A 15,451-nucleotide genomic window follows, 5' to 3' on the forward strand; every position below is an offset into this window, starting at 1 on the left:
CAGGACACAGGAAGTGGCCGTGCTGTTCCCATAGAGACGAAACTTTTATGCTCGGCTAACAGCTACAGCAGCTAACGTTAGCATCGAATATATATTTGTAGCTTAGCTTGTTGACTAATGTGAATCGCGATGTCGTCAGTGTTCCGTCCCTCTGCTGTTTACACTAATGGGATTTCCATCAGCAATGGCGATAGCAGGTTACATTTTGAGAACGCTGAATCACTTTACAATACGAATGTAACCCTTACAGGAGCCGGAGCAGCAGGTTAGACAGTTTGTTTGTTAAATAAACGTCATTGTTGACTAGTTTAACTACTTCCTTGGCTTAAGTAATCGCGAAATCAAGGTGATGGTTAATATACAAACCAATTTAACGGATTGTGATTGTTGTTTAACCCTTTACATGGTCCAGGGACCCCTGACACCTGCCTTCTTCATCTAAAGTTCAATACTCTGACACTGGACGAGTTGAGGTCGGTGCAATTCTACACCCCATCTTGTGTGTCACGTCTAAATGTGCATGTCAAATTATACACGTAACACACAACTCTGAAGTGTCTGTTTCTGTTAATTTACAGTAAAGAGCTAGTTAAGCGCACTGAGGAGACCGAGAAGCTTCGAGAGGCGGTGGAAAGGGCGACCACGATGGCTTTGAAGCGGGTCGGCTACACCTACGACTCCCGCAACAGTTCACCCGTACAAAGCTACCACAACCCCATGTGTAATGAGTGATTTACTCCTTCCACTGTCACCAACTGCATGGATCTATGAATGAAAACCAGATTATTCAACATGTGCGGCCATGAGTGCCAACAAGGAACAAGTAATCTGTGTCAGTAAAGCACGATCCATCCAACATCTCATTATATTTTAATGTCTTTCTGCTTTTTTGTAGGGAGCTCATGCCAGGATGTAAACATTCAGCCAGCCGAGCAGGAGGTTCGAACCCAGAGGGACAGTAGATGTCCTGGAAACGAGGTGTTGGACCATGCGGTGGACAGCAGCTTCTCACAGGCGTCTCACTTGCAGAAGAAGCTCAACCAGGTTCATGCTGTTTTATTCCACCTGACTGTTGTTAATTTTGGATATTATGTGATCATAAATATCATCTGGACCTAATCTGTCAATTCCTGGATGCAATTGATTGACCTATTTATGTTTTATCTACTCCACCATAGTCATGTGATCAACATCTGAAAGATCTGGAAGAGGCCATCATGAAGCTGCAGATGAAGCTACAGGACGTGCAGATGGAGAGGGACGTCCTCTCGGACCTCAGGTGAATCTGTTAAGAGTTGAATGTAATGACTGATATGATTACATTAATATAGTGTCTACCTTATTGGGAATACATTTTCAACTCTGTCCAGTGATGGCTATCTTTAGGACCCCGGACGACTCACGTCTTTTACACACAATGCAAAAAGAACTGATCTTTCTCTCTTCTTTTGTCTTTGCTGAGGCTTGTTGTGTGCGCGATCCGTTTTGTGGCTGCATGTTTATGTATAAACATGCGTCCCGATTTCTGTATCACCTAACTCTATCTGGAATGATGGATGATGTGATCTAGCAACCATACAGCAATGATATCATCAATCTAACAGCACCGATGTCACTGATGTCATTTAAACTAAACAGGATCACATTGACACCATCATAAATGTCAGAGTTCTCTGTCACTCTGCTACTTTGTTGTTTCCTTTTGCACACATTCATTCATGTGTACGACTACATATTACTTATTGTCATTATTGTTTGTACCTCTGTGCATAAAAAGTCTCAAAAATGCTCTATATTTGCATGTTTATTGTCTTGACATGCACAAATTGCATGTAAAAATGATTAAAAACAACTCATAGTTTTATGTTCTGTAGACTGAAGGATTCAAAGAAACATGCTTATCAGATGGAGAAGATGCTAGGCATGTTGGAAGAGCTTCAAGTCACCAAAAGGTCTGGAGACCAGAAGCTGCAGGAGACAGAGGATGAAGCCATAGCCCTAAGCAGGAAGGTAGAGACATTGGAAAGGACTATAAAAGAGGGCTACGGCACACTGTTGTCTCATGAGAAACAATATGGACACAATTCCCGCACTAGTCCTGACATTACCACTAGCCCAAGACAGATGTGCTCGAGGGATTTGGCTGCTAACGCGCTCGAGGAGCTCAAATATGAAACACTTCAAATTCATGAGAGACATTTCTTGGTAAGCTAATAACGCGTCATATTGTGTTAAGAAATGTCACTGTGGAACTCCTCAAATTGTGTCTTTTTCACCAATTTTCAGCCAGTGGACCACATGGGTGAAGAGGAATATCATGGACTAACAAAGCAAAAGGAAAGGTAATTTGATGGTTTCACAAGCCAATTTTAAACTCTAACAAACAATAGTGGTAATAGTGCCTAAATTCAATGTGTACAACAAAGTATTGTAAATGCAAACAATGGTGCAAAGACATGGAATCTATACAAATGTAGAATGTTTGCCAGGTCAGCGTTTAAAAGAAACCTAATTTAAATGTTGCTGACTACAATCATCCATAGTATTAGATTTACTGTAAGGTAAGTAAAGCAACTGGCAAATACTTGACTAGCAGCAGTCCCCTAATGAAAACACCTTGTCATTGATTCATCTGTCCTAGAATGGAACACCTGATTTCAAGTCTTGGCCAGGAGGTGGCGACATTGACTGACAAACTGAGCTCTTGGAAGAGCAACAACGCTGCTTTATATGTCAAGTTGGAGCTGTTGAAGTAAGTGTTCACAAACTCTGCACACTTAGATGTAGCAAATATGGATTGAGGGAGCTGTTTTTCACAAGATGTACCTTTCACAAATAGTTTGTTTATCAATCATAGACAGTCTTATTATAATCACCAGAAATCTTTCTTAATTTTTGTTTTATTTTGGTCAGAAAACATGCAGAGAAACAGACATCGTTCCACCAGCTCCAAGTCAGTGAACTTAAGTCAGCCGTCTCCCACCACAGAGATAAGGTATGGAAATATATGTGCAGTAATATAATGGGGGAGAAGATAACGCTCTCATTAGCTAGCCATTGAAACTGGTGAATGTTAACATCAAACCACCATTTTAACTTTTTTGGCCACCACCAATATGTTTCTATATAAATTCTCACATACAGAACATACATATATATTTATTTATTTTGCTTGGTGTGCTTTTAGGCCTGTTCTCTGGAGCAGCAACTCACCAAGGCTCAGTCTGAGATGGAGGAGGCCTACAGAGGGAGAGAACGGTCCTCACAACACACAGAGGCACTGCATTCCCAGCTCGGCCAGCTAAAGGTGCTCGGACTATACAGACACGATACTCAAAAGTCTTACACTTGTATGTGATTGCATTATCTCACATGGCATTATTCTCATATATATCTGCGTTTAAGTTGGAAGTGTGTCAAGCTCAGGAAAGCCTGGCCAATGAGAAACTGCAGAAGAAGAACCTGCAGGACAAAGCCGTGGTACTCAGCATCAGAGTGGAAGAGCTACATAAAGAGCTGGAGGAGCGCGGCCTGCTGGTCAAACAGCTTAGGACGCTGGTGGGAGCAGTCAAAGAGGATTGCCAGGTTCAGATGGAGGCTCTGGTAAGAGCAGAGTGTATGCTGGCACTGACTCTGTACTTCCTGTCTAAATGGCTTCCACCACATATTTACTAATAATTATTCTTTATGCTTTGTGACACTACACATGGGAGCCTTTGTAAAATTCGGACCTACACATCTTTCCTCTCTTGAGGAAAATCTCTCATTTGGCTGCTTGCACTTATTTTCCATGTTAATGTGTGGAAACAGAAGGGATTGCCTAGTAGGTCTTTTCTCTAAAGCAAATATACTAGTATACAAATAAACTATATGCAAAGTAATTGTTGAACCAGTTTCTCTTTCTGCCAAATTAAATACAATTATCCCACTGTGCTGCTTTGTCTCCCAGAGGTGCGGTGAGCAGCAGCAGTGTGGGCTCCAGACGGACATAAGGGCCCTGAGAGGGCAGCTGGGATCTGCCAGGGAACAACTTAACAGAGCTGAGAAGGAGAACACCTGCATCCAGGCACTACTGGATCAGAGGGCCCTGGAGGGGAGGAAGACCCAGCAAGTCCTAGAGGAGAGGGAGGAGCAACTTCAGTATAGGCAGCAAGAAACACAGCAGGTAATGAAGCAAGTGTGTGTGAGTGTTGCTTTGAATAAACGTATCTGTAAATGATTAAAAGTAAATGTGTAATTATTCCCATGAAGGTAACTCTTATGGAATATACAGAGCACAAGTGGATTATAACAACATCTAAGTCACAATTGCTGGTAAAATATGACCCAGCTCCCGGTTTGATCGTTGATTTTTTGTTTATTAACCTTGTCCAGGGCCTTACCAGGTTAGAAGAGATCCAGAGCCGTTATCAGATCCTGCATGCAGAAGGAGAGACACTGAGGCTGAAGCTGGATGACAAAGAGAAGACAATACACATTTTGAAGCTGCAAATGGAGAACAGCAGCCAAATTGCAGTGCAGCATGGCTGTACCATCGACAGACTCAAGAAGGAGAACAACCACCTCAGCAACCAGATGAACCAGCACAAGCTAGAGATTCAGCAGCTCAGGGTTAGGAGAGGAAGATGTGAAACTTAAATGATGACATAGTAAACAATTGACTCTCACACCTCATCTGCTGTTGTACTTGCTGTTCTCTCTCTGTTGTTTTGTTGGCTAATCAGGCACAGTTAGACGAGCAGAAATCAGGCCTAGCAGCAATGGAGCAGCAGCGGCATCAACACCAGGCCTCTGCGGCCGAGCAGAGGCACCGTGTCCACGAGGAAACTCTGGAGAAACAGCAACTCACAACCCAACTAGAGGTGCAGCGCATGCAGTTGCTCACACTCACCAGTGAGTTAAACTTTCCTTGGTATATATCGCCTCACAGTATCCACAACACTACTTCTGTAGAGTTTCTATAGTTGGTCATGGATAAACGATGCTAAACCAGTCATATTGTTCATGCAATACCACATTTAGATTTTCACCATTGAGTACAATTTCATTCATTCAGCATGTATTAAAGCTCCCTACACTGCCGTTCCTAGAAAGAGTCCTACTTTCTCATGTTTTTGCCAAATAAAATGATCTTCTTGCCCCGACTGTGATAAGAAAACAAAGAACCATGTTTGGTTTGTTGACATTGTTAACCAAGCCCTTATGTTGCGCATTTTTGTGTAAGTGCTCATTTTATGTGTGTTTCTCTTATTTTGTGTGGCTGTGTTTTCAGAGGAGCACAAGGAGTTGCAAAGGCTGCACAGCTGTCAGAGTGAGGAGCATCAGGGTGTGGCGCTGAAGCTACAGAGTCAGCTGAAGAACACCTACGCAGAGCTGGAGCAGGCCAGGAACAACCTGGAAGGAGTCGATGGACACGGTCAGATGCGTGCCACCATTAACACTCAACCCTTTTAATTAAAAAAACGTTTTCCTCCACGGCCAGTGTATTTATGTTTAATGGTTCTTCTAATATGGTGTTTATACACAGATTGCTTCACAGATAACGGTGAATAACTTGGAAACGTTATTAAATTTGAGAAAACGGATAACATCTGTGGTACTAGGAATAAACATTTGTCTAGAAAGTTTAATGACATTATTGTTTTTTTATATCCTGTTTCTCCATTTCAGAGATTGTATCTGCGCTGACTAATGATAAACACCTGTCCTTGACACAAAGCCTTCAGGATGAAAGCTCTGCAATTTCCATTCTTGAGATATATTCAGTAAAGTTATCTGAAACACAAGATGCCTGTTCTCACATTCTCACCTCCCTGCCCTTTCTCATCTCTCTTCCTCTTCCTCTCTGTTCTCTCTCTGTCATGTTGTCTTTTCCCCCTCTCTCCTGGGTGTGTCTCCTCTGAAGGCTTTCAAGTAGCCACTGGCATGCAGAAGCAGATCACTGCCAAGAGAGCACAGATCGACTCCCTGAAGGGCAGAATCCTGCAGTTAGAGGAAACTGTGGAGAAGATTTCCCAGGTGAAGAGCCGCGCATCTTCACGGTCATCACTAGTATTTGGTGGTGTCTTCATTTATTTGTAGTATACTAATTGGTAGAATAATGCTTTCTTGTAATTCATCATTCATCTTGGAATTACAATGTAATTTTGTTTCATATTCTATTTTCATATATTAGTAATTTCCCTTCTCATGCCCTTGTTCTTCCATATCATAATTAGATACTGTAAATGTTTTCAAATCTTTCCATTGCACTGATAATGTTGGTACACCAGAACAACAAATGGCTCCAAAATGACAAAGGTGAAGCAGTGATTGATTGAATTTAATAGAAAATAGTTGAGGAGTGTACTTCCTTAGCAACATCTTATTTTGTCTCCCTTCCTCTTTTGATTAATTTGTTGATTTGAACACAGCATTTACTTCTATCTAGGCAACATTGCACCGCCCCATTGTACAATAATTTCCTGCAGTAGTTTCCACAGTTTCCTCAATGTGTCATACATCCCTCCAGGAGAAGCACTACCAGGACCTGGAGAACCAGCGGCGGGTACAGGAGCTTGCCTTTGCCAGGGAACAGAAGAAACAGCTCACAATGGAGCTGGAAGCTCTTCATGTCAAGGGCAAACAGTTCAGGCAGAGGATCTGTGAACTGGAGGAAGCCCTTCAGAAGGTGGCACACATCTACGTCATACAGATATAGGATAATTAATTAATGTGTTTAAAATACAAGTTTCATTCCATTTTCAAAACTATTTGGGAAATGTTGATGGTCATACCAGTTCAATCCTCGATCTGTGTATGCTTTCCACTTTGTGTGATTGTGTTCCAAATTCTGTACATCTTCTCTCAAGATGTCAGGGAGCTTTGCCGGCTGTAATGATTTCATCCAGCTGCAGAAGCAGGAGTTTTGCCGTCTGAAACTCCAACATGCCCTGGACATGAAGGTAGAGTTCATACAAATTGCACAGGATTGTATGTTGTAGCTTAAGAGGCTCACACAACCTACTGTATGTCTATATTGAATATATCCATAGTTCATTTGAATGGCTTATGCTAAATTTGTCAGCTGTTTTCTCTTCATCCATCATGTTCGTTAGTATTCCAGTTAGATTTTGTTGTAAACAAATTTTGTATACAGTACAGATTCAACCAATTTGATCACTTCTGCAGGAGCTCCAAGGTCAGAATGTACGCACGGCTGTGACTGCAACTCCATCTGCCCCAGTCAGCTCGGCACCTTTTGCTACAGCCTCCTCCACACTCGCCTCTGACACCTCCATGAAGGTACAATGAGGAACGCTCATTGTCTTGTTTACTTCCAGCGGCCGGGCCTATCAAATGCTGGTCTGTTTCAGTGTTTGCTTGGCTCAGCATATCTGCTAGACCTTAAAATCAAAAACACACGCTGCGTTACATTCCTGTGGCAGTGAGCGAAAGCTGGTCGTAAATTATTTCAGCGCAGTGGTAAAATAGTTGTTTTTTAACAGCAGGGGAAGTTCTTATTTTGAGATGGTGCTAATATGGTTTCAAGTGATCTACCTGATTAAAGAATAAATAAGATCATGTTAGTAATTGTCACGGATTGTTCTGCGTGAAATGATTTGATCCGTCTCCATTGGCTCTGTTCAGAACCAATAACTGTCATATTGGTATCGCCCGTGAAATGCCTTGACCGACTCTCTCTTGTTAATGAAGACGCACAAGCAGCAGCACAGCCCCACCCGTGAGCTGAGATCTCTAGTCAAGGAGCTGAAAGGAGTGATCTCAGAGAACTACAGACCACATAACGGGAATTCCACCACTATCAGCAGTCTCCACAGGAGGAGGTCTGCTCCAGAGAGGGTGCAGAGGACCACACTGTACGTCTGGCTCCATTCCCACACATTTGAGGGATTAACTTAGTTCTTATGCAAGCTTAGGTCACACATGGAACTCATGTGATGCTACTGGCTGAGCAGAATAGGTCATGACCCTTCCGAGAGTGAATAAGTCATTGGAGGTGGAGTCCCTATACAGAAGTGGTTTCTTTGGCTTCTTTTGTGTTTCGCCACTTATGCCATAATGTAGTCGGAAAACAGAAGTGAACAAGCATTAGTCAACATAGACCTTCTGTTCGTTTTAGATGTTGACATAACATAATCTGAAAACCTTTCAGTCTCCTGTCATGGACTCATGGAATGTGAATGTTCTTGTGTAATATCTCACAGTATATTTGAACATTTCCCCTGCGTGTGTTACAGCAGTGATGCAGCCAAAGAAGTTATAGGTGGCTCCAAATTGGAAACAAAGGCCTCAAGCAGGTAGGAGGAACAAACAACTCAGTGTCTTCTATTTGTTTTAAGGCTTTAAGCATGGCTTGATGGCTACAAGGTGAAGCTATTTGCACACAGTGTAAATATTCACCACGCTGACCGTCACAAAGTACTGTTTATTGTTTCATGTGTTTGTACATATGCTTTGTGCAGTGAGCCACAGCTTCTGAGGACGGCTGAGACCAATGGAAAAAAAACAGTCAACAACCATTTCCATGAGGGTGAGGTTTGATTATTTAACCAATAAATGTTCAAGAATGTATCGTTCATTTGTGATCGAGAATAAGTCAAGTGTGAACTTTTACCATTACCATTTATTATTGATTCTTACATTCCTAGGTCACCATGTGTTTAGTCAACTTACTGCAGGAAAGTACGCTTCCTCCCTGAAGCCCGTCTCACCCGGCCAAAAGTCACCCGTGCACTTTCTCCTGACCTCTGACCCCAACAGTCACCCGTGAAACTGGCTGACTCCTCACGTACCAATGTACCTATGTGTGTGTTGTTTCTATAATATACCGTATATGCCATTTATCACAAGGCACTGTTTATAAGTCTGAGTTGTTTGGATTGTATTTTAGCAATGTGCTTAGTAATGAAGTGCTACAGAAGAACTTACAAAAAAAGACTCAATCAAAAATGTTTGACATCTTTCTTAAACAAACAGATTAGAATGTATACATTTTGTTTATGCATTGAATCATTTCTTTGACGTTTTCTAACCAGCTGTAAGTCCAGAGGTTCAGTTGGCGAAGTCAAACTACAAAATTTAAAAGAAAAGCTGGAGAATCTCCACAAAACACAAACAAAAACTTTCTTGATGTATCATGATCTCTTCAAACCCACTAAATTAATCATTTACTTTTCATTTCTCTTGCAGGAAGATCAATTTTTCATGAAGGCTCCACCGATGAATTTGAATGTCAAATGAAAATTTTATGAAATGCCATTATTTTGCCTAATTACTTTATTTACGTAATTTATTATTTTAATTAAAGTAACAGAAAAATAAAATGTTTTGAGGTGTCATTTAATGCCAAATAGCCGCTGTGTGCTCACATTGTGGCACAGGCGTCCCTCGCTTCTCTCCACTCAGCACATTTTGTTCCTTGTCAGGGAAGAGATCGCTCTGATAATGTAGAGACAAAACAGGATACACTTATTTACCACTTGAGCTTTTGTACATGTTGCATGTTTTTGGCCACATGGAAGTCATCACCTTCTCACTTGCTTAGCTTTGAAAATCAGACTTTCTTGTATCATCTCTGCCAGTTTTCCTCTTCCATATGTTAGGATGCAGGTACCTCGCTCCATATTTGTGCTCAACGGTTCCTCGATCCATCTGATTGATCACAATTTATATATTAGTAATATGCAGTGGCTTTACATTTTGTGATTTTATGTAATCATTGACTGAATTGCTCTCTTAGTACCTTATTTGGTTCAAAGTCGGCATCCTTCTCCAATTGAAGGCCGCTGTCAAAATGGCCCAGTGCGTCAGAGTCGATCATGTTGTTTTCGTCTCCCTGCAGAAATCAGAACATCTTAACACGACCGACCTCAACTTCCTTTAAAAGTCATTGCACTATCATTGCTCGTACCAGTGAGGCAAAACATTTTCTGAAACGTTCAACAATTTCTCTAACGTCTTCATCCAGGATCATGGAGTTGAGTTGATTGGCGTTAGCCCTCCGGTCTTCTTCATTCGTGTTCCCATTCATTTGCAGCAAACAAGGGTTTTTGGGATGTGGTTTTGGAATGTCAGTGTTGCTGTCAAACAATCAGAGGACTTGAATTATTGGGTCATTTCAACATAACCTTTGGTTATGGGTGTGGCTAGCTGCTGTTGCTCTATTTGTCATCCCATTGTCTTAGTTAACATGAACATTACACAGCTGCTTTCTTAATAAAAATATTCAACAAAAAAACATAAAAACAGCATTAAATTGAATAATGGCTTTAAGTAATTCAAATGCTATGAATTCCACTTATCAGATTACCAGTGAATTTGCTCTTCATTGGCAGACCTCTGTTTTGTTCTGTCCACTTCCTCTTTATTTGGCTTTGTACAGTTCTCTGTGTCCTCCTCCTCCTCCGCATCCTCTGCTGCAAGCGTAGGAATTTCCGAGGCACCATTTACGTATGTATCTGGGTCCAAAACAGATACCACCTTATCAAATAACTGGGGGGGATAAATGAGATCATGTAAGTGTTGATATGTCTATACTTCCGGCATATTGCATATTTCCCATGCCTAGTCTCTCTGCTCTACACCTGATTAGTTCATATTTGTAGCCCAATGTAGCCCATTAGGTTGTGAGCAGAGTGGGTAGAGGTGTGCTGTAGTACACAAGGACCAGTATTAAGAATCAAGGCCCGAGAGTTCTTTCAGCTGTCAGGTCTACTCACCTCTGTGTCCATGTTCTCTTTATAGTACTGGTACTGGGTGAGAGGGTGCTGCATGAGTTGTTCTTCCACAGCAGCTACATACTCTCTGCGGATCTGCTTTCGGATCATCTGCTTTGAGAAGCAAGCGTGCTCTTTTGACAAATGCTTTTTATGCACTCGACTGGACGTGTGACTCGGTGTGCCGTGGAAAATAACTGGTGACACGCCTGACTGGCCCTCTGGTAAGATTGGACCACAGCCTCCGAAGTCATCAAGCTCTGTGTTTAGTAAACGCCAGCGTCTGCCGTCCAGAGAGAGCTTTTGTGTTGGGTCTTTCAGATACTTGTTCTTCAGCCTCTCCTTATACCTGGGAGGTGCATAAAGAGTAGTTGTAGTAATCCCATAATGCAAGGACAGCAAAACCTCAGGACAAAATGTAGAAATCTGTACAGCCTTGAGATGCCACAGCAGATTAAATAGCAAGACCACATAAAAGGGTCTTTCAGAAGTTGTTGCTTTATATCGACCTTTCTGTACAAATATTTGACAATATTTCTTTATTTATCATGCTGCAGTTTACAAGAGCGTTCCTGCAAATGTATTGAAAGTATGTATTACGACTTGAAAAACCTAAACCAGGAGCAACTGGAGCCCCTTTCAGAGACAATTTATTACAGTTACCTCGACGAGTGTATACACTGGGTCTGTGTGAGTAAATCCTCATAGATTAGATAGGGTAGAATTATTCACTTATATCCACATGTAAGCAACTCAGTGAATCATAGGAACTGAATGAAATTGGACAATTATCAGCACAACTGTCCTTATTTTGCTTTTATTTGGTTGCATTCTGTGATGATTGTGGCTGCAAAAGCAACTATTTTCTCATTCTCTTTTGTTCATTGATTGTAGCATTTCAGCTTTTCCTTGGGAATATTTCACATTGGATGAGTGTCAGTATAGTATCAAGTATCGGTAAGTCTCATCCTCCTCCACCAGACTCTGACCTCAAACGCTCCTCTCCAAGCTGACACGTCTTTAAATTTGCTTGTGTTACATTTTTATCTTTTCCATTTTGCCAATTGTTGGTGAGCATTCCCTATTGTTCTATCCGCACCATACAGACTCTGATGAAGAAAATGCGATACATTTTATGTACGGTTCCAGGAACAGACAACATTTCCTGCTTTGTCTCAAACTAGTTCATATAAGGTTTTAAAAGTAAATGTTGCACGCTATGTCATTTTAATGTTCTTCTCATTACGTGACGGACATTTTGTTCACAATGGTTTAGTGTTTTGCAGTAACACAGACTGCTGACAGTATGATAGCCAAAGAAATTAGTCGTTCAAGGCTTGTAGTTCTGGATATAATTAAGTGGAATAAGTGGAATGTGGAATTTCATGACGTCATGTGACTATGATGTAAATAACAAGTAATGTCGGCATCCACGTGTACATACTGTGTAGACTTGTCAAGGGACTTAAGCTGTATTTGGTGTTCACTGTTGAGTTCATACCTTTCACAGAGTGGGTAAACATTAGTACACTAGTCATTGGTTCTATGGTTAAGTGCTAAGAATAGCCAGATGTCATCACTGTGCTGACATAAACATGAGGCATTTTGGTTGATTGTCATATCTATTGTTTACACACTCTTATTTATCTAATCTCTGTGTCCTCCCTGTGGTTCAGTTCAGATGAGCAGTTAATATGTGGGCCTGTTGTGGTTAATGTAAAGTATTAATACACTGCAGTTCCAAATATATCAATTAAATCCAGGTACCAGAGGAAACACGATTACTACAAAGATCATATGTGATCAAACACGCGCTTATCACTCGGTGTTTTCACGTTCAAGCAAACAATCTTATCCCAATAATGACATCATTCGCGAAAAACATGTAAGGCACTCACCAGGGGAAAATGGCCCGCATGTTTTTAGTTTCCATCGCGCTTTGTTGACTGTTTTAATCACTTTTAGAAATCCACCTGAAAGTTACAGAACTTTGTCTCCCGTGATTACCTCCCACGCGGTGTGTTGTCGGTCACCATGGTAACAGCGGAGTCTCGCGGGAGACAAATGTGCCACACAAGGGCAAAATCCAGCCTTTATAATCGATTATATTGATGACGATCACAGTGCAATCAATTGAAAGCACGTTGATCTATAATAAACACTGATAACAAAGCATTTAGCAGCAAAACATTTTGTGTCTTGTCTCCTTTTGTAACCCTTTGTTCACTAAAGTGTAAAATAAATAACTCCACCACAGAAGTTATGTATTGTTGTGTTTGTTTGTTTTGTTAACAGAATATCTCAAGAGCGTTTTGGCCAATTTCAACGACTCTTGGTGGGCAAGTTGGACGTGATCCAAGGAAAAAGCCACTGCGTCTTTGTACTGGTCAGCCTGATGGTGGCGCTGTAATAACCACTATTTGATCTATAGCTTTTGAATTGTACGTCATTGAAATGGGGAACTCCCCTGTTGCTTTTATCTGAATCCATCTTACCCTGAACTGAACCTGTGTGTTTATGTCACATGGTGTTCAGTGGTTTGTCCCTCAGGCTGCTAAGATTAAAAAGATTAGGAAACCTCAGGGCAGCTTCTCTGATAGTGTCATAGGCTGACTTTGCCCACATGTGGTCCCCATCAGTGATAATGAATTGACTAATTAGGCTGAGTTGGGTCCCTGGACTCTCCTGCTGTTCAAACACACACACACAGGGGAAAACACTGCAGGGACAGAGAGACTACTGTTTCCCTCTCTCAACACTGATGATCCCAATTTATAGTAACAAACTAACTCGGTAAACAAGTTGAATGTAGTCGGTGAACTGTCTAATGTGCTTTTTTGTGTGTGTTTGCCAACTACACTGTCAGTCTGAAACAGTAACATTTTAATATTTATTTCAGTTCTGAGCCTTTGTTTGTTCAGAATTAACTTTGGCATAGTTTCCCTACAGACGGTTTGTTGTTGTAGTTAAAGTCGGGGTCACAGTATCTACCAACGACTCATCATAGTGCATACCTCCACCAAGGCCAAACAAGGTCCCTTTCCGTTCCCTTTCATATTTGTTTGTTAGTAAATACACTTGAGGGCTTGCCTGATGGCAAACAGCCTACAGCTTCCATTACGTGCAGCGAGACTGGAGCCTATACACACAGTGAGTGTATGTGTCTATCACTTCAGCAGCCCTGAGCCTGATGCTTGTCTATTTTCCTTTTGCCATGGATTCCTCAGGCTATCACAGGACAGTCGACAACGCCATTCAGCAGCTACGCCACTCTGTGAATGACTGATGTTGTCACCATCACGTTACATCAGATATGAACTGAGAGGAAATTCCAACTTTAGATTGTAGATGATATTCCATTCATGCGACTCAGCTTCTTGCCCAAAAATGTATTTCTCCCACTTACAGAGGGGCGGGGATGAGGGGGGTCTGGCACTGGCGAGGCGCGAGCCGTGAACATCACAATTTGCTACTCCAAACGACGACCGTGTCCTTCGGTGTCATTCTTCTGTCCCCCAAAATGCGAGTGCGATGTGTAAATTTTAATGGTAGGTAGTCCGCACTGAGTCATGATAGCTTCACAAGTGATAATGGGGTATAACGTGGTATTCATCATCCAAACTGCAACTCTGCACACCTGCACATAGCAATTCAGCACAAGACTCGTCTGAACCGCTGATAAATATTTGTGCAGGTCTTCACAAATATATAATCTTGCAAGTTGACTGAAATTTGTCCGTACAGGCTGATCAAAACATCCCCATGTTCCCGCATAAGTTGGACTCACACAAAGTTCTAAATTATTTTTTTTTTTTGCCTTTTCATGTGAGGCTCATTCACTTCTCTGACAACTTAATGACATCGAGGAAACGCCTGAAACTCTGTGTACTCGTACTTGTCTATCTTTCCTCTTCAAAAGGATTTCCTTCACATGGATCCTGATATAGTAACACTGAAATATGACACCAGTGAAAACGCTCATTGTCTGCAAACAGCTCTCCAAATGGTTGCACAAGGATGGCCTGACTTTGTAAAGCTCAGCCCCTTTGGAAAAAAAGAAAAAAAGCTGTGGGAGTAAATAACATGGGAAACATCTTAAGGTGTTTGTTTTTGTAGTTTACACACGCAAACGTCAACTTTATTTTCAATACATTATCCATTGTATTGGAAGATGGACCAGTCGTGCTCTGTTTACCATATTTGATGTATTTTCTATTTGTTGATGTAGGATCCCACATTTCCACACATGCACAATGATATTAAAAAGCAAAGCAACAGAACACCATTAATGTTTCTCTGGAGACCTTGGTCTTGTCATTGACAGTGTGGGTACAATGGGGGGAAACTGCCTTTGTTTACAGCAAAATTAGAGGATCTGGCAGCATGCTGGTTTCCGTAGGAGGGTACAGGTTTAGCGTCATTTTTAACAGTCTTTTCGTGCGTTTGGGATGTTGAGGGACTTTAGAAAACAATAAACCAGGGAGCGTGGCCAAGATCCAGGATGTCATACAGGTGTGGCACCATCCTGGTCCCCTCTTTTCCCAATGTTCTCCCATCTTTTGATAAGTAAAATTTATTTGTATAGTCTCAGGGGGCTTTTTAACATTTTTAACAGGAAGAATGAAAAAAAAAAACCCACAATTGATCTTTTGACGGTGTCGGAATAAGGACAAATTCCAGGAGGTGTTTTATGTTGACACCCATACCAGTTGATGTATTTGTTTGTTGGTTAC

The 15,451-nt window shown here is 41.5% G+C and overlaps 1 protein-coding gene and 1 long non-coding RNA gene across 5 annotated transcripts; one reads left to right on the forward strand and one right to left on the reverse strand.

Moving 5' to 3' along the window:
* The first annotated feature begins 9 nt into the window (after positions 1-9).
* Positions 10-9,561, forward strand: LOC143001308 (coiled-coil domain-containing protein 158-like). 4 transcript variants are annotated; one of them, XM_076150837.1, is made up of 24 exons: positions 10-265; positions 413-473; positions 579-721; positions 896-1,044; positions 1,179-1,279; positions 1,875-2,205; positions 2,287-2,342; positions 2,642-2,752; positions 2,914-2,995; positions 3,188-3,307; positions 3,406-3,603; positions 3,950-4,165; positions 4,375-4,611; positions 4,725-4,893; positions 5,273-5,416; positions 5,906-6,018; positions 6,512-6,670; positions 6,852-6,944; positions 7,171-7,284; positions 7,696-7,859; positions 8,241-8,300; positions 8,466-8,533; positions 8,652-8,807; positions 9,193-9,561. In XM_076150837.1, the coding sequence occupies exons 1-23, from the start codon at positions 130-132 to the stop codon at positions 8,771-8,773; spliced, it is 3,147 nt and encodes a 1,048-aa protein (XP_076006952.1). In that variant the 5' UTR covers positions 10-129; the 3' UTR covers positions 8,774-8,807; positions 9,193-9,561. The 4 variants fall into 4 exon arrangements, with proteins under 4 accessions (XP_076006952.1, XP_076006950.1, XP_076006951.1 ...); XM_076150835.1 differs by having other exon boundaries at positions 7,171-7,283; positions 7,692-7,859; XM_076150836.1 differs by having other exon boundaries at positions 7,171-7,283; positions 7,692-7,859; positions 8,244-8,300.
* Positions 9,445-10,049, reverse strand: LOC143001310 (uncharacterized). Its single transcript, XR_012963695.1, has 3 exons — positions 9,914-10,049; positions 9,746-9,838; positions 9,445-9,654 (listed from the first exon to the last, which is right to left on the reverse strand). It is a non-coding gene; the product is annotated as an uncharacterized LOC143001310 (long non-coding RNA).
* Positions 10,050-15,451: the final 5,402 nt, after the last annotated feature.

This window comes from Genypterus blacodes, unplaced genomic scaffold (assembly GCF_046128005.1).
Source record: "Genypterus blacodes isolate CSIRO-AG114 ecotype Tasmania unplaced genomic scaffold, CSIRO-AGI_Gbla_v1 ptg000053l_1, whole genome shotgun sequence".
NCBI classification, from domain to species: domain Eukaryota; kingdom Metazoa; phylum Chordata; class Actinopteri; order Ophidiiformes; family Ophidiidae; genus Genypterus; species Genypterus blacodes.